Source organism: Salarias fasciatus, chromosome 16 (assembly GCF_902148845.1).
Source record: "Salarias fasciatus chromosome 16, fSalaFa1.1, whole genome shotgun sequence".
Taxonomy (NCBI): domain Eukaryota; kingdom Metazoa; phylum Chordata; class Actinopteri; order Blenniiformes; family Blenniidae; genus Salarias; species Salarias fasciatus.
Window position 1 is genome coordinate 3,096,431 of NC_043760.1, and position 18,586 is coordinate 3,115,016.

Consider the following 18,586-nt stretch of genomic DNA (forward strand, 5'->3'; position numbering starts at 1 on the left):
TTATGAGGATTAGATTCTTCATTGCAATTAATCTCAACTTTAAAAAAGTTAATTGTTGACAGTTCTCCATGAATTAATCACGATTAATTGCGATCAATGCGATTAAAACTGACAGCACTACAAAAAACACACCAGTCATCCTCTTAACCAATCCATCAACTGATCAATACACTGACAATCTGACTGATCTATAAAATCATCCATGAAACAATCCCATCACTGTTCTATTCGTCCATTTACCAATCCCAATAATTCAGTCACCTGTTGACACATCCCGTTCATCCCTCCATTAACCAATCTCAACTATTCTATACAATCAACTCAACCGTCAGAGCAGCCATCCAGACATTAAACTCGTCCAAGATCCAACTTCAAAACAGCATCCAGCCAGTCGATTAGCCGTCATCCCATCAACTCAACCTGACCAGCCACCCATCAACTCGACTCACGCACCAACAAGACTTCAAACCGTCCATCCATCCATCCATCCATCCATCCATCCATCCAAAACCACACTGAAACTCCATCACCTCTTCTCCGCAGCAGTTTAACAAACCCACCCCACCGTCAGCCCAAACATCCACAACCCAACCCTTAACCAGGACCAGTCCGACCACAACAGGAAGCCGCTCTCCACATCCATCCACCGACGGAGGACCCAGTCTGGGAGAATGAAACGAGTGACACAGATCAATTTACAAATGAAATCTTTATGTATTTTTTTCTTCTTCTCAAAATAAATGAAGCCCATCCGATCAATACCGAGTTGAAAGTGGCCGCCCGGCGGGCCGCCTGCTACAGATCTTCTCAGCACATCTACAGTAAACAAGTCATCATGAAACATGCTTGAGTTTTCCAGATACTTCTTGCATTCAAACATTTTTTTATTTTGGTAAAATCATACAAGTTTGCACGGCTGAGTCATTTCCCATGCAGTGCAGGAGCCTATACGCTAATACAGAAAGCAAAGTCTACATCTAAAGGGCTCTAGGGTTCTCCGAGACGGTGGAGCAGGTCTGGACCGGACCTGCTCCACGTGGGAGGAGAACTGTAGAGGCGTCAATATATGCAAATACAACAATGAGAATAAACCACATGTTTGTTTCTTTAAGGATTGCCATGTGCCAGACATTCACTGGAGAAAAACAATTACCAGGTCAAATTAGAATAAAGAATCAATAATGCACACAATTGGAGAATCTGAACACCTCTGCACTGATATGCTTAGGAAATTTATTTTCTCTGTTGACAGCTTTAAGCACAAACCTTGGCATGTTTGTTCAATTGCGTTTCGAATTTTGTTGCCCAATTAAAAGTAGATTTTCTAATCCGAGATGACGAGCGGCCCTGAGGAGGCCCTGAAACAGCTGTGGATATTATTTACCGAGTCCAATGTATCTTTAACATTAAAAAGCTCACACTACCCCGAAATATATAAATTTCACGCATACAGGTGACATTCAACATTCAAGTGCCAGTGTTTTTTTTTTTCTGTACTGTCTTTTGGTCAAGTTTCTGAAACTTTCAAAGAATCACTTTGAGGCTTACAAAAATAAATATTTGTCAAAAATGCTTAATAAATTACACAAAACTAGCAGCAAAAGTAGAATCTAGAAATCTGTGCAAATGGCTAAATTCCCCCGACTGCTAAATCCCCTGGTCCCAAATAAATCCTGGTTTTAAACGTTGAGAACCCGTCCCCTTTGTAAACAAGCTGCGTTTGGATTTATTCCTCCCCACCCGACTGTCTCCTCACACACAATATTTGGAAGCTTAAGGACACATATCCAAGACATCTATATAAAACTCTAGATGTGCAATAAAACAACTTTTGTAAAACTTGATGGGCACGACGTACGAGGGCCTACAACGCCTGAAATCAAGTAGCACCATTCAAATCGCAAGTTCTCAACACCGTCAGTGCATCCGCTTTTTAGTTCTTAAAACAAAAACAAAAAGGGTTTTTTTTTTTTTCTTCAAGGCACAACACACCCGATGAGAAGACTCCCGCCGAAGCCGCAGATTATCCGACGCGTCCCAGCAGGTGGGATCCGTCCGCCGCCGCCGCGGTGCACTGAACGCCCGGAGTGCTGCTCGAGCCCGCCCCGCCCCCGCCCGCCCCGCCGCCGTGGGATTGAAACCTCAGTGATCACTCCAATGCCCGTCTGCTCTTATTAAGATGAACTGTGCCTCCAACGCAGCTTGAAAAGAGAAAACGTTTGTAATTAAGTTAAGCCTGCGACTCAGTTCACACGCCTCCTTCCTCCTTGACCAAAAAACAAAAACACTTGCGAGCGTAGAATACCATCTGGGCCTGGTGGCTGCAGGTCGGCGCCACGCTGTGCCCCTCCCCCGATGCTGTGGTCCTTTATGCGGCCATTTTGAACTTCACTTTCAAAGATGGCAGGCCGTTTAGTTTTTTTTTTTTTGTTATTTTAAAGTTTTGTTACACATTTGTAGAGAAACGATAAAAAAAAAAAAACAAAACTAACGACTCGTTTTTTTTTCCTCTCTCTCTGTTTCAAACACCTGCACCGAAAAATGTCTCAAGTAAAAAGAAAGAACAGAACGCCGCCCGCGCCGCGCAGCTAGCACTCGCCAACAGACTAGCTGCCGTAACACTGTCAAGTCAATTGAAAAGTTGCGGAGTAACAAGTTCCAGCATCGATCGCTTCGACCTCAGCGGCCGGTCGGCGCCGAGCTTAATGACTTCCGTGCTTCTTTAAGATTACGATAGGAATGGCTAATTCAAAAGACTACCGCGTCCAGAAAAGGAGCCTGTCCAGGATAGAGTGAGCAAAAAAAAAAAAAAAAAGAAAAATAAAAAGAAGGAAGAAAAACAAGAAGAACAAATGTAACTGCTGCTTGGCGGAGCGGCCCAGTTTGAGTGGGAATATCCAAATGGCTCCGCTAGCTGTTCCACTGTAGAAAAGGCTACGTTATGTTCCTGCGGTAAATTTGAAGTTCAAATGGAGTCGCGGCTCGGAGAGCCACAACACCCCCGTGTTTGCCAAGGTTTGCTTCAGTCCAAGCTCAGGTTACCTTTCAAATAGATTTCACCAAACAAAAGAAGAGTAGAAACTAATTTCGAGCTCTTGGCCGTGTCGGTCTGGTGAAATGAAAACAGATTTCCGTTACATTAACATACAAATGATCCTCAGGTTACTTTAATTGGTTTGGTTTTTTTTCCTTTTTTAAACCACAAAAAGAACAGAAAGACTTGTTTTTTTTTTTTTGTCCTCTAAACGATGAGAGTCCGAGGTTGCTGTCGGACGACGCGTGTCGGCGTCCATGCTCGCTCTGCCGTCTCCGGTGCTGGTGTGCCGGGCCGCCGGCGTCGTGCTGCACCTCCCGCTGGAGAGCGAGACGAGCGGATGGCAGAGAACCGGGGTCGGAGATGGACTGTGCGTCAGTGAAGCTACACAGGGAGGGTTGTTATGGTCTGGCTTAAGTTAACATGTGGTTTCCAATGGGTTGGCCTGGCAACCGGTTCCTATGGCGACTAGTTGCCCCACCAATCCACACTACCAGAGTGGTTGTAGTTTCCCCCGTAGCCGTCGTTGCTGTAGAAGTTGCCCCCAAAGCCACCTGCAGACGACAGGTTCACACATCAGGCGCCTGCTGTACGTTCAGAGCCTTCACACTTCGTTCATTCGGTTTGAACAGCAGAAGAAAAGAAGGTTATAATGAGATGAACTGGAGTTCTAAGATAAGCTTTAATACAAAAACAAAGCTTCGGAGTAAAGACGGTTCCAGATTATATAGAAATACTTCCCAGAATTCAAACTGTGTCCAACTAGAAGAAAGCTTTTAATCATCTTTGGGTCTCAGCGGCCGGTGGCTGCATTTTAAATTCTGAATGTAGCGTCCAAACGTTAAGTGCTTCAGATTAAGGCTGTACAGGCCGAGGGTCGCGCCGTACAAATATAACATGAAGCCCCTCACTGAGAAGTTCTATAAAGTTAAAGCTGATTTAGTTCATGTGCTGATGAATGAGTGAATGAACGTTCATTTCTGCTCATTAATCCAGGAAAACACACCACTCACCATAAAAAGAAAAAAGCTGAAGTCAGCAGCTCAGTTAGGCCTATTCTAGAAATTCTATGGAATAAATCCACCCGGCTGTGATACAACTGTTTGATACCAGTTATCAACACAGGAGGCACGAAACAAACCATCAGTGACTTAAATGAGCTGAGCAGCAGGATATGACATGCTACAAACGAGGGCGAATCCAGTGAATCCACACCGGGCAGAGTCAAAGTCCTCACCTCCACCAAAGCCGCGGCTGCCTCCGTGGCCTCCAGTGTTTCTCCCTGAACGGTTTCCTCCGAAGCCTCCGGAGCCGCCGGACGTCTGACGGTAGTCTCTGGCCCCGAAGCCGCCCGAGAACCTGAACCGGACCAGAGAGCATGTTAATGTCTGACGGGGAACAGAGCCATCCCGCCCCTGCAGAACCCCGGCACCGTCTCCAGGAGACCCCGAAACAGACAAGTCTGTGGACAGCAGGCCTGATGTGTGAGGAACTCGTTCCACAGAATGAAAATATCTATAAATACTGCTGGTTATGAGCAGGAAAACAATGGAGAGAATCTGGGGTCAAGAAGCACCGACAGAGACTCAAGGTCAAGGAGGAAATCCTCCTGGGGAAAGTAAAAGGAATAAAGCTGTTTCAGAGGTGTGCACAACATGAAGGGACTTCACCAGGAGCACTGGTTCTGCGGTTTGTTTATGAACACTTGTTTTCTAAGAGAGCTAAGTGTGGAAACAAATGAAAACTCAAATACTGGAGCACACACAGTCCCTCTAACCAACAGAGCCGTTCAGAATCTGCTGGAGACGCAAAATATTTAATTTCATCTCAGCAGTCAGTCCAGGAGGGGCAGACTGAGAACCAGCATCATCAAGGCAGCAGAGGAAACTGTGGCCTAACGGTGCGAGTGTGGCTGTGAGGTGTGTGTGGTTCTGCGGTGTGTGTGTGTGTGCGCGTGCGGTGGTGGTCACCTCTTGGAGCGTCCGCGGTTGCTGCTCTTGTGCTGGTGCTCGTAGGCCAGACTCTCCAGCCAGGAGGGAACCTCCTGCTTGGCCTCCACCAGGATGTCCAGCAAGTCTTTGGTTATGTTGCTGTTTTTGTCGTTAAAGAACGACGTGGCCAGACCTGCGGGGCAGAAAGAGACGCTGCAGCAAACTGCCAGAGGGCGGACGGAGGGCCGCGGCGGGCCAGAGTCGAACGGCGGACGTACCGAGGTTGCCCACACGTCCCGTACGGCCGATACGGTGAACGTACTCCTCAATGTCACTGGGCAAATCAAAGTTGATGACATGCTTCACGTTGCAGATGTCCAGGCCTCTGGCAGCCACCTGGAAGCAGAACGAAAGACAAGATGATCAGGAATCTTCCAGTCCAGATTCCAATGATCCGTTTCTAATGAGATTTAATGTCGGTTCAGCCAAAACCGGCATTTCCTCCCTGACCCAGATGGAAAAATGTGAGAAACATGATCTAAGAGGCAAAGAAACGAACGCAGGCGTCAGACTAGATGCGTTGTGTTGTGGATATGTTACACTCATTTAAAATATTTAAAAATTAAAAAGTGAATGTGATGTGCAGTCTGTAAGATCTTAATCAACTGCGTTTAGTTCAGGGGTCTGTGGATCCAAACCGACCCACAGAACCACGTCAGTCACTCACGGCTGTGGCCACCAGGATGGGGCAGCGTCCGGATCTGAACTGGTGCAGCGCCTCCTCGCGGTCCCTCTGGGATCGGTCTCCGTGGATGCTGGTGCAGGCGTAGCCTTCTCGGTACAGGAAGTCCTCCAGAGCGTCGGCTCCCTTCTTGGTTTCCACAAACACCAGAGTCAGCGAGTCTTTGCCTGCGCAGCCAGAAACGCAGAGGACGAGAAGAAAGGGAAGGAAGAGCCAGGTAAAGAGCACGAAAGAAGGAGAACAGAACAATGGATTACCTGAGACACAGCTCTGAAAAGAACGTTTAATTAAATCACTAATAAATAAACGCAGAAACAAAACTGTACTGAAAACTGCCTGTTCATGATGGAGGAAATGAAAACTCAAATGGAGGGTTGCATAAACAGCTTTAAGTTCACTGACAACCATTAATTGTGGAAAAACTCATTGTTCTGAACACAGAAATCCCATTAACAGCGAAAAATATTGGGTTGTTTTCCAGATATGTGGCATTAATGGCTCTCAGAGGAAAAGCTTGAGGTTGCAAAAATGACAGAGGGATGATGGGAAGGGAGGGGGAGGGGCAGGCCATTCACAGCTAACTGACCCTGATGCCTCTGCACTCAAAGCTACACTTTTTATTTACATCCACAGTTTGAGTCTGAACTAAAGTCCAGATCATTAAACGGGTCGACATTTTGCTCCTGAGCCCTGAAAGCAGAAAATCTGCTTAACCTCAAAGCACCGAGTTCCTGAACCGGCCAAAAAGAAGCTGAACTGGGTTTTATTCAGGCCCCGTTTACACATCGTTTCCAGAGAAAACACACCTCTTTGGTTTTTAGCTTTTTTCCAGGAAAGTTTCATCATTTATGCTGCAATGATTTGAAAACCATCCGTTTCCACAGAACAGCAGAAACACAGAAAACAATGTAGCTTTCATGTTGGTCCACTAGCGGGTGATGAACACTCTAAACATTAACAATGGAGAACACGGACATTCATATGGACGGAACACTGAGACAGATGTTTTTACGGTGACTCAGCTCTAAATCTACCAGGAGAATCTGGAGGAAAACATTCTTACTGTCCGTGTTCTGAGCATGAGCAGAACTATCTACCAAGAAGAGCTGCACTTTCCTGTTTCCACGGAGACGGATTATTCAAAAGTTGCACTCCCTCCGTGTTTCCAGTGACTCTGAGCACCGCCGTCCCAAAAAGCAAGTTAAGTTTTGTGTTTTCGTTGGAAAACGTTGTGCGAACGTGGCCTGGGCGTGAACTGGAGCTGAAGACGCTGCTGTTGTTGAAAGCTGCAGTCAGGTGGCGGTGACAGATTTCCTGTGGGCCGACGAGCAGCTGACAACACAGCAGCGGCGGAGCGATCGGCATTCAAGTGGACACTTCACTCTAACTTTGATGCAAAGGACAGAATGTTGGTCTACAAGCGGATATCGGAAGAGAAAACAAAGAGAAGAGAGGCAGCATGTCGGCCGGGGAGCGGAGGGACACGATGAGCTGTGGGATGTGATGTTTCTGGCTTGTGGGTCACAGTGAAGTTATTAAGGGATGTTTCACACTCACCTGGTTTCTCTGGGGCCTCTGTCACATTTTCCTGAACCTCACTGGGAATAACTAAGATGAAACCAAACCGGCCAGTAAACGGAAGGCTGCTCAGTACAGAACGTTCACAGCTTCAGATCATCATGACGAGAAACAATCCCCCTCTTTAAGAGCCGCCTGCTCACCCCTGCGCCGCTCTGTTCATGTTTAATGTCTCGCTACAGTCAACGATCGTTAGCACACATGTAGCAAAGTCAATATTAGCTTGGTGTGTGAGCGTGGATTGACCAAACACACGATGGCAGGTTTACAGTCCAATGGGAGGGACAGAGTGTGTATGTGTGTGTGCATGTGTGTACTGTAGCCGCTGAGTGAGCGTTGCTTACCTGTGGCATTGAGCAGGTCGAGGAGGAAGGACCTCTTGTCGGTCTCCTCCACCCACACCACCTTCTGGGTGATGTTTTCTGAGGTGGAGCCGACGCGGCCCACTGCCAGGAAGATGTAGTCCTCCAGGAAGTCCCGAGCCAGAATCTGAAAAACCACCAGGCAGACGTTTTACCGGTCAGGTGGGAGTGGAGGACGGACACACTACACTGGAAATAAAGTGTGAAACATAAGGCCCGTGAGCCCAAATGAGGCTCCAGTCCAGCACTCAAACCTTCAAACCCTATAACACCAGTGAAACACTAAGTTCAAGTTTAAAGGTAATTTTGACGCCATTTCAGCAATCTGGCCTATTCAAGACGGAACACAGCGTCAGGAAAACGCAGACTCCTTTGAGCCTCGTTTTAAACTTCTTTCTGGTGTTATAAACCTGCCACGGACATCACTGTGTTTATCATCCTTAGACTTTAGACTGCGGCAGAACTTTATCAAGCAAGTGAGGATACTGGGAAAAAACAGCTTTTTCTATAATCAATAGATTCTTCCAGGAAAAGACAGGAAGCAGTTTTCAGCTCGGCTGTAGTTTCTGTTTTTCACCATCTTTATATCATTGTCGCCTGACCGGACCAGTTAAATTCTGAGTGAAGTGATGATGGCTGTGCTTCTGGTTCATTCCAGCCCACACGGCTCCTATGTGCCGCTGAAGGTATATCTTCAGACCTAACAATCATTACCCAGCAGAACGTTGGGCCTCAGCAAGACCGATGGATTAGTAATGATTAGTTTGAGATCAAAGGTCAAGAAACGTGCTCACGATGTGAAGAAACAGCAGACTGAACATGGAGAGAATTGGAGACATTTCCACTGAAGCAGCACTGAGCAGGACAGACGTGAACGAACATGCTGGCCCTGCACTGCGCTTCACCTGGTTTACTGGGAAATTTACAAGCAGCCCGCTGACCTGACGCCACCACTGAAGGCAGACATGATCAACCTCTGAGGCCCCGTTAACGTTACCGTTTCAAGAGAAAGTGGAAAACTTGTTTTTGTGGAACTGTTTAAAAGACAGCGGTGCTGTGAGGCACTGACCGTCGACGGCAGACACCGGCTGTTCTGCTCTGGATGTGACGGAGGATGACATTTTCAAAAAGCACAGGAACTGAGAAGCTGACCTGGATTTCTTTGGGGAACGTGGCGCTGAACATCATGGTCTGGCGGATGCCTTTGGGCGGCATGGTGTCCTGCTCCACGATGCGTCTGATCTGCGGCTCGAAGCCCATGTCCAGCATGCGGTCGGCCTCGTCCAGGACCAGGTAGCTGTGGAGAGACGAGAGCCGTCAGTGTGGCGGAGGGCACGGGGTCAGGCTGAGGACTGCACGGGCCTCTGTGGCTCTACTCACTTGCAGTAGTCCAGACCGATCTTGCCCCTCTCCATCATGTCGACCAGACGGCCGGGCGTGGCCACCAGCAGGTGGCAGCCCCTCTCCAGGTCCCGGATCTGCTGGCCGATGTCGGCGCCGCCATACACCACACAGGGGCGCACACGAGAGCGGTAGGCAAACTGAAAAACCAGAAGGCCAGGGTGTTAAAAAAAATCCCTTATTCTCAGCGTCGACACAGAAACGAGAGCGCTGAACTCACCTTCCTGGCCTCGTCGTAGATCTGCAGAGCGAGCTCTCTGGTGGGAGCCAGGACCAGGGACAGCGGGTACTGCTTACGGCGGCCGTACCGGCCGTTCTCCTGGTGAACAGAGAGACGTGTGAGCGGGTCTGAAGGAATACCGGCATGTCAAGTCAAGTGTGTTTTTCTGCTTGCGGCACCTGTCCGCTGTTCTTGGCAGCCTGCAGGGCGGCTCCCGGCCCGTCGCTGTAGATCTGACTCAGCACTGGGAGCAGGAAGGCGGCGGTTTTACCAGAACCTGAAACACAGCAAGGAAGATGGTTAGAGAAATTAAAAAAACAGAACTTAACACCATTTTTCTGCATTAAAAACGACTACAAAAAACACAACCGACCCGTCTGGGCACAGGCCATCAGGTCTCTCTTGGACTTGATGATGGGGATGGCGTGCTTCTGGACCGGAGTGGGCCGAGTGTAGCGACTCAGGGTGATGTTACCCATGATGATCTCCCCCATGTCCACATCGTGGAACTGCAGAGAACAAACCGACGTCAGCAGCAGACAGACAAACCAGCCGAACAGAAGAAGTCCGTCAGACTTACGCTCTCGATGTGAGGCGGGCAGTTGCTTCCAGTCGCCTCCACTGGAATATCGTCGTACTTCTCAAAGTTGATGCCAGTGTTGCTTCCAGAGAAGAGCTCACTAGAGAGGAGACCGTCACAGGGTGAGGGTGTGTGTCGTTAAACCCGGCGAGGGTTTTGAGCTGTAAGGACTGGTCTTACTGTTCCAGGCGCTCGTTGGGAGCGGTGGGCTTTGACCAGTCGTCCTCTCTGATGTCCTCCGCCCAGCGACTGTTTCCTCCTCCGGCGGAGAAGTTGCCACGGTCGTATCTGAAGAAGCACAGAGACCACTTTAAATCTGAAGTTCAAGGAAAGCAGTCTAACTATCAGCACATCGTTTCTCCCAGCACACCTCCCCCTGGAGCCGGAGCCGCGGTCATTGAAGAAGTTGGACTTGTTCCTGTCAGAACGTCCCCCGAAGCTGTTGTAGGCGGCGTCCCTGGAGGGTCCTCCCCAGCCGCCCTCTTTGTTGTCGTACCCACCAAATCCTGCGTGGAGACAGAGTTCAGACTACAGCCAGGAGACACTTCAACGGCAACGCTTCTTACCGACCCAAGCAGAACTTACTGCCGGTTGCCCCAAAATCAGAGAAGCCCGCTAATGGTCTAAGAATGGAAGAAGTGGCTGCTGTACTCTCTGTACTTTCACAGATCAATGACTGTATATTGACAGATGCTCAGAGTGTGTGTGTGTGTGTGTGGGAGACAGTTTACGTTTTAAGCTACACTCCACTACATGCTGACTTGGGTATCTCAGCAGTTTAGTGAGCTTTCACCACCTGCATTTAAGCAATGGCTGATTAAACGAGCCTCCGCCCCCGTTACCACAGTAGGCGCTGCGCCCACCTCTATCATTGCGAGGGGGTCCGCGCCCTCCATAGCCCCCGTTTGCACGGTTGTCGTGGTAACCATTCACAAATCCGTTGCTGCGTCCGCCGTCCCATCCAGGCGAGTCTTCAGGGAGGAGACAGAGGAAAGGTGAGCGGGTTAGCGCCACATGCTGCTTTGAAAGGGCCCAATATGCAAAATACACCTGCAGCTTCTATAAACCCAAAGTCTGTTTAAGGTTTTAAGCCTAACTTTAATATCTGAGGAAAGGTGGGGAACAGGTAACTCCTGCCGGACCTGACCTGAAAGATTAAAGAAATGCCAGAGCAGATTTCTGTATGAGAAAATTCCAATCTTTATTAAAACTGCACATGCATTCAAGGTGTCAGGTGGCTTGTCTGTATCAAGGGGCTTACCATACCCGGTATTAGCCTTTATGGACCTTCACCACAGAAACCTGCCCAGCTCCGGACACTGGCTGTGTCTGGGTGAGGCTTGAATGTGCAGACAGACCACACAGGCCCAGCCTGCCTTTGGCCTTGCTCTGAAGGAGAACTGGTTCAGCCAGACCTGTGGAGGAGCTCCGAGCTTCCACTTCTGGGCCGACGGCTAAAAGCTGTTCTCACAGCGTCGCCTTCAAGTACGCACAAGGAAAAAGCCTTGTGGGGATTCACACAGACGCACAGCTCCTTCCACTGCTCGGTATTTTAATGACACACTAGATTCTGGCCAGTGCACCGAGCATGGCCCTCTCGGAGAGCGGCATTTGGATTAGCACGTAATCCAAAACCAAGGGTGGCAATACGAGGTCAACGTTTGCTAAAAGGTCGGTCGGTTCACCTCGGAGGTTGACACCCACGCCTTCAGCTATTTACCCAACAAAACTGTATTCATTCAGACAAATAATGCTCAACAACTCTGCCAATCAGGTCAAGCACACCGTGCAGCAACATCTGCGCCCAACGTCAAGAGCTCACATCAAGCCAGACAATAGACCCAAGACCACAAATACCAGGGAAAACCAGATGACGTGGAAACGGTCGAGACCAAAAGCACAGAAGCCAGAAGTCTGACAGGATTTCTACATCTTTTGGCAAAGCAGACCTGCGCAACTGCAGACTTCAGATGCTGAGTTTATCTTTAAAAATCTGAACAGTTACCAACACAGCGATTGTCTTGGACAAGACACCAATCAAAAGGGAGAATCACAAAGATTAAATGTGCGATACAGCTATAAACAACCAAATCGACAGTTGCCTTTAAATGGGAGCTGCCAAAGGAAGCTACAGCTCTTTTCAGACAGACGCCACAGGCCAGGAGTATTGTGCGCCAGAGAGCGGTGCCTATTCAGGTTTCTGTTCCCGGGATCACCGAGAGACTTCAAAAGGTTATTCTGGCTGCACACAAGAGTGACGTGATCAGAGAAATTACCTGGAGCTGTGCTGGAACAAAAGTCTACACACACAGACTGTTACCCCACTGTTCCTTCACAGTACACTTGGACAGAGTGAACAGAAAGAAATCAAGCCTGCGAGTGATTAATGAGTGGAGCTGAATGATGCGAGTTCAGAATGAAGTCCCTGTGGCGACGGTGCTGTATGATGGTGCTAATAGGATTAAATGGGCATGAATCGGGGGGGTTGCTGGACTCTCGCGGCTGCCATTGTCCCATCATTAGTAAGACGCTCACACCAGTGATGCTGCGCAGTCTTGACTGCACCATCACCATGCATCAGAAGCAACTCCAACTGCAAGCTTCAGCACGTAGTGTTAGGCCCAGATTTCTGCTGCTCGCGCTCACGTGACCAAAACCAAGTGCCGACTGCGCCCCCCGTGGCGAGCCAAGTCAACTGCCGAGGGCTACACTGGCATGGCATGCAGGTAGAGGTAAAGGGTATACCACATCTGCTCGGCCAGCCCCCGCTGTAGGCATGGTAAAAGGCAAGCTCTTGAGAGGCCAGTCTTGGGTAACCTGAGCAAAGGTAGGGAAGCAGGCTATAAAAAGACTCCAGTACTGGCTCATGCAGTATGAATGTGGGGCTCGACTCTGAGCTAATAGTTACCGATCTGACTGTCATCCCAGCCTGAAGTATAGTTATTTCTCTGCTGACACTCTGCCTGCCATGGCTGCGGAAACTGCTTTGGAGAAACTTGAACAACATTTCAGGGACTTAATTAAAAAATAAATAAGGTGGACAATTTTTTAACCAACAGGTTTTAATACTCAAGGTCTTTTTCTATATTTGCCTGCAAGCATTTCAGCAGAAAGAAGCACATTAATTAATCATGAATCAGTGTGCAGTGTGGATCTGATATAACCCTCTAACCCCCTTCGCTTTGCCGGTATGGAAAATGGCTATTTCATGCATCTGAAAATGCAAGGTTTGCCCTCAGCAAAAGCAGACAGAAGGGACTTACAGAACTTTACTGGTGCCACTGAATAACCGCACTGTCTACCAGCGGAATAAGCATTTCCTGCTGTGGAATAAGAAAACAGTAAAAAGGAAAAAAAAAAAGAAAAAAAAAAAGAAAAAAAAGAAAAAATGAGAAAAAATGTCAAGTGTGCAAAGACACAGAGCCAAGAATCCAAGACTTTACTGTAAAATCAGGCAAGCACACCTTTAAGGCCTTTAAGAGGCCAGAAAACAGAATTAAATCTCAGAACATGAGGAGCCAGCCACCAAAACAATGCATTAAACTTAATACAGAAAGTTCATCAAGGCTCCATTAACACGGCAACGATCTGACCACCACACAAATGTGCTATAAACATTTAACAGCGAGGACGCGGACGTTTGATGGTCACACGGCAAGTCACGCCACTCTGGAGGCGTCATTGCTGCTCTTGAGCATCTACTTGTGCACGTTTGGAAGAACCGTTTACCCCGGTAGTAGCGTGCATGTGAGCATCTCCACCGTTTGGCAACAGGTCCTGAACGTTTTCCGAAGTGTCAAATTTGCCCGCCTGCACAGTGGGGAGCCCTGCTGTTTTTGCAAAGTTACACCTTCCAAGGAAATTTCATGTCTCCAAACACCAAAAACGTAACGCCAAGTGTTGCGTTTTCAAATGGTTGTCATGAGAATAGGTCTTAAACGCTGCCCTCCCCAGATCATTCAGATCTAATTTCCCTCCGTGAGAGCAGTCAAGGGTTAAAAAAGAAAAAAAAAAGAAAAGAAAGATGTTTCAGCCACTCTTTAATCTCTCACGCCAATCTTTTCCCAGGCCAGAATAAGCCGTCACAGACAGAGCGAAAATCAATTTTATTGTGTGCACACGAGTGGATGCCCTCTTTGTCCTGAACTGCAGCCAGACTGCCATGTCGGTTTTGACTGGTGTCGACACGTGACACTACAGATCCGTCTGACGCTGAGCCGCGACACCCGGACTGGCTTTGAACCCACTCCAGATCAAACCTGCTGGCCTCGGGTCTTCTACTCACCGTTTCTGGGACCATCTTTGTTCCTCAAGTGAGGTGGAATGTAACGTCCTGAGGGGAGCAGAGAACAAACACCACTTACTTTTATTGAAATCACCACAGTTCACCAACACAAAGACAGTGGATGCGACTCCTACAACCTGCAAATTGCTGCAAGAGATGGTACATTTACCAGAACACTGAACGGAAGACATGTAACTGCCTTTTTTTTTATTATTACTTACTTCCTCCGCCTTGTCCGTCAGCAGAGTTCAAGTCTAGGGCAGCAAGCTGGAAGAAAGAAAAGGAAAAAAGAGGGTGGTATTAGCAATATAGAGGAAGAAACAGGAAAATCAACGCAAAACTCACTTTTAAACAGTTCCCTACTCTACAAAGTTAAGATGGACGTGACTTTATGAATATAAGTGAAAGTAAGCCTGTGTGGAATGAGCACAATTATTATGGAAGCAATTAAATATTTTTTAAAAACCTGAAAAATAATTTAAAAAGTCACTTTTTTAACTGTAAGAGCTTTATGACGAATATTCATGACTTTATTAACGGCAAACATTTCACAAGTAAAAAAAATTAAATTTCTCAGGAAACAGACAAAAGTCAGAATAATAGTACAGCTGCACAATCAAAACACTTCAACACTTAACTACAAGGATAAACTGGCTGCAAATTCTTAACTGAAGGCGCATATCAAAAGCAAAATTATAAAATTCCTCACGCAATTAAGTTCAACCAATCAGTATAAGCATGTCAGAAGGTACAAATGGTAAACCGATTTAAAGTAGGAGTTTACACAAATTCACGTCTAAAAGGTTCTCTCAACTACAAGGTGAAACTGCTTACATAAAAAAGTGCATTTATAGATTAATACTAAATTGACTTTAATTAACCAGTGAGAAATAAAGCCAAGCATTTTTCAGACGAAGAGGAGAAACATAAGACAATATAAAAGCAAACCCCTAACCTTAACCAGAAGAATAACACACGAACACCTTCAACTGGTCCCCAATACCACAAGGTTAAGATGGCCTTTTACTTCTTAAACACCAGTACTTCACAATAATAAATCAAATCACCCATGAACTGAATAGAATTAACTGATCTGCCAGTGTGGCAGAAGAACAACGACTTCACAAGTACAAACAGGGAAAGCCGTAGGAAACAAAGGCAAAAACCAGGGCAAAAATAAAGAATCCAAGCACAAACTTTTTAAACAGTGCTATAAACTACAAGACTAAGATGGCTGTAAATTATCAGACACAACTGATTTATGAAACTGAGCAAACGTCTCGAGTAATTAAGTTTAATCAAGCAGTTTGTGGGGCAAAACTATTTACCCAGGAAATGTTGACAAATTCCAACAAGGACGTGTATGGCGGTATTTTAATTTAGTCAGGACTCTTGGAAAGCGTTAACCGTGTGTGTATCAAAGTAATTTGAGATTATTACATCGTGTAAAAACGTTCCAAAAAGCGGTTAATCTGAGCTGGAACATTTCCTCCTGCGCCACGTTTCAGGCTGAGGAGGCCGCGATGCTAGCCGGCTAGCTAACCGGTACGAAGCCGGTAATTTTCCACCGACATCGAGACAACTTTTCAGTGTTTGACGGAAAAACGACACACAAAGAAAACGGCTCAACCCGACGAAGGAGTGAGCTAAAACTGGGATTTTAACCGCTGTTAAGTTAGTTTGAGTGTCGCGGCGGAGTGCGGAGCTCCGCCATCACAATCCGCCGGAACGTCGTCACCTCCATTTTAGCACAGTTAGCCTAGCCGCTTAGCTTCGGTCTTTTCTCTGTCGAAACTACATGTGCTAAGCTAGAACACACGCACATACACAAAGGCGAATAACTTCAAAATGTAAGATCACTTACCTGCTGATCTAGACCGTGTGGATTATCAACGACCACATGACTCATAACTAAAGAGAGTAGTGGGGGATTATTTCTGAAGAGAAAGGATTTTCTTTGTTAGCGCGACCCCGGTTCAGCTGCTTTAACTTGGTTTTAAACCCGTTTCTGTACAAATGGCAACGTCGAGGACACGGTTTGTCGTCGAGATAGGTAGACGGTTACTTATTAATAAATAAAAAAAAGTCGTGAGTTATCCGTGTAAATTCCGAAGTTGATCGCTGTGGTGAACAGAAACCCCCTCCCGACCGGCCTGACCGTGCTGGAATGAGAAGTCCGAGCCGCACGTAGCGCGAGATATCAGCTCCGGGACCCGGCGCAACGGAGGCGGAAGGTATCGCGAGACTTGGACTCTGCCGCGAGCCCGCGACCCAATGGAACGACGAGGCAGATCGGGGGAAAAAACGTGATGTATTAGCATATAAAGAACCACGTGACCGCACAGACCAGCTCATCAACATGTCCATTTACCGCGTGACTGAATTCGTTTATATTGCAGCTATATATTTGATTATTCATCGAATCATTATTGTTTATTTTAGTCATGGTTTTAATTCCATTTAAATTGAACTTTCAATACTTGCTAGTTTCAGTACTGCTGTACTTCTCACGTTCATATTTGTTTTATTCAAATGATTTATTTATCTGTCCGTATCAGTCTTTCTAATATTGATTCAATTATATTTTTTAAACAGTAATAAATATTTACAAAAATTCTATTCTCATACAGCCTATTGTATTCTTAAAATTAAAGCTTCTTTTAATCATTATTAGAGCGATACCTTATATTTTACACCTATAATTTTAAAAATGGAAAATTGATTGAATTTTATTTATTGAAATACTGTTGTTACACTGCATCTTCTTGTTTTGTTTGTGTTCTCCACTTTATTCATTTCAGTCTTTTATCACAATCTTCATTTCCAAAAGTATGATGACACAAAATTACTAAAGCAACAAAGTGAATTATGGTTTTATTGACATTTGAGATTACAGGTCAGATATTCATTGGGTAACCATGGAGACCGAACACTGATAATAGATGAAGTCTAGTGCTGTAGTCAAGAACAAGACTTTATTGAGCCGAGACCAAGTCCAGATCAAGACGAGAGCATATCCAGACCAAGTCCTTGAAAATGTGGTCATGAGAGCACACTTGTGTACTAAAACACTGGTGACAAGCATCTCTCTGTCCTCTATATCATGATGTGGGCCAACTTTGACGTAATCTATATTGTTAACACAACCAACGTGGTCAAAGGGTGAAGTGTGGCATGGCCACACCATTCAATAAACCGGACAATATTAAAGATAGAAGTGTGAGCTGCTGATACATGTGGGAGAAACAGGGTGTGGTAGCTACACCTCCTGAATTATAGATGCGTGGCCTGTTTCTAGAAGACGATCTGAACTAGTTTGGATTTGCCATCAGCAACATTTTAATTATTAACTCAGCACTGTGGGGAAAAACCTGTGTGCAAAATTAAGAATGCAAACTGAAGCGCAGGAGAATCCATCCATCCATCCATCCATCCATCCATCCAGCTTGGATTGTTCTCATCTGGTTCCAGATGTCCTCTGCGAGGCGGGGCGGGGTCAGAAGCTGTAATCTGGACCAAAGCCTCCCCGTCCTCCTCCCGTCAGGCTGTGGAGCCTCCTCCTCATTTATCCGCCCTGCGCTCGTTTGGAGGAGAACATATGTCGCAGGGATAAAAGTCCAACCACAGGTAAGAGGCTTCTGGGTCAAAGGTCGCCTGCCAGAGCGTTCTGACACGGCGACATGGCGAGCCGGAGAGGACAGCAATGAGGCAGAAATCAAATTCTTATCTTTTGATTAAACTAAAATTAATGCATCATGGTGGAATCTTTCAAATCGATATGTACTCAACAGACATGTCTGCATTATCTACCTAACCCTAACCACTTCAGAAGAAAAAACAGGGATTTAATCCAAAATGTCAGCTAAACTTAATCTCAATGAGGAGTCACGTCGCCTAATTCCATTCATTTTTAACCCTTGACAGGACACTCAATAAAACACTCCGGATTATCAACCTCAGAGTGTTCCTAAAGGATATTTCATGAAGTTAACACACTTAACATTTATAAAGAATAGAACGTGACAACATAATGTGAAGTAAGTAATACCAATCTAATGATGTGTGCTCTATGGGAGGAAGATGCTCTATAACCAGGATGTTGTTCATACGGACCAAACTGGAAGCTCAGTAAACATGTCTCACCTGTTCTCGGATTATTCCACTGCAGCGCCTCGTGAATGTCGACCAGGCGACTGACGGATGAAGCACTCGGAGCAGCGAACACCGAAAGGCAGCCTGTTGGCTGCAGGTGTGTGACGCGCTCAGCTGCTGGATGTGTGTCAGCTTGATGAGTCAGAGTGTTTCTGTACAGACAGGACAGACCGAGGTGCGCCCGTCTGCTCCACAAAAATGCTGTTTGACTTGAAACAAATCAGACGGAGAGGTTTGAGGCGTGGACCGGTAGAGGTTACGTAAGATCAGAACCTGACTCGGTCGATCGAACGTCTCATTT

At 46.6% G+C, this 18,586-nt stretch overlaps 1 protein-coding gene across 8 annotated transcripts; it reads right to left on the reverse strand.

Annotated features, from left to right (window-relative positions):
• Positions 1 to 863: 863 nt before the first annotated feature.
• Positions 864 to 16,320, reverse strand: ddx3xa (DEAD-box helicase 3 X-linked a). 8 transcript variants are annotated; one of them, XM_030111553.1, is made up of 20 exons: positions 15,998 to 16,320; positions 14,355 to 14,400; positions 14,134 to 14,181; positions 13,112 to 13,168; positions 10,712 to 10,819; positions 10,219 to 10,354; positions 10,029 to 10,136; positions 9,849 to 9,948; positions 9,642 to 9,777; positions 9,448 to 9,545; positions 9,269 to 9,367; positions 9,028 to 9,188; positions 8,800 to 8,944; positions 7,630 to 7,774; positions 7,265 to 7,315; positions 5,693 to 5,883; positions 5,244 to 5,361; positions 5,005 to 5,158; positions 4,272 to 4,393; positions 864 to 3,588 (listed from the first exon to the last, which is right to left on the reverse strand). In XM_030111553.1, exons 1-20 carry the CDS (start codon positions 16,040 to 16,042, stop codon positions 3,503 to 3,505), a joined length of 2,154 nt encoding a protein of 717 aa, XP_029967413.1. In that variant the 5' UTR covers positions 16,043 to 16,320; the 3' UTR covers positions 864 to 3,502. The 8 variants fall into 8 exon arrangements, with proteins under 8 accessions (XP_029967413.1, XP_029967414.1, XP_029967412.1 ...); XM_030111554.1 differs by having other exon boundaries at positions 5,693 to 5,874; positions 13,112 to 13,171; XM_030111552.1 differs by having other exon boundaries at positions 13,112 to 13,171.
• Positions 16,321 to 18,586: the final 2,266 nt, after the last annotated feature.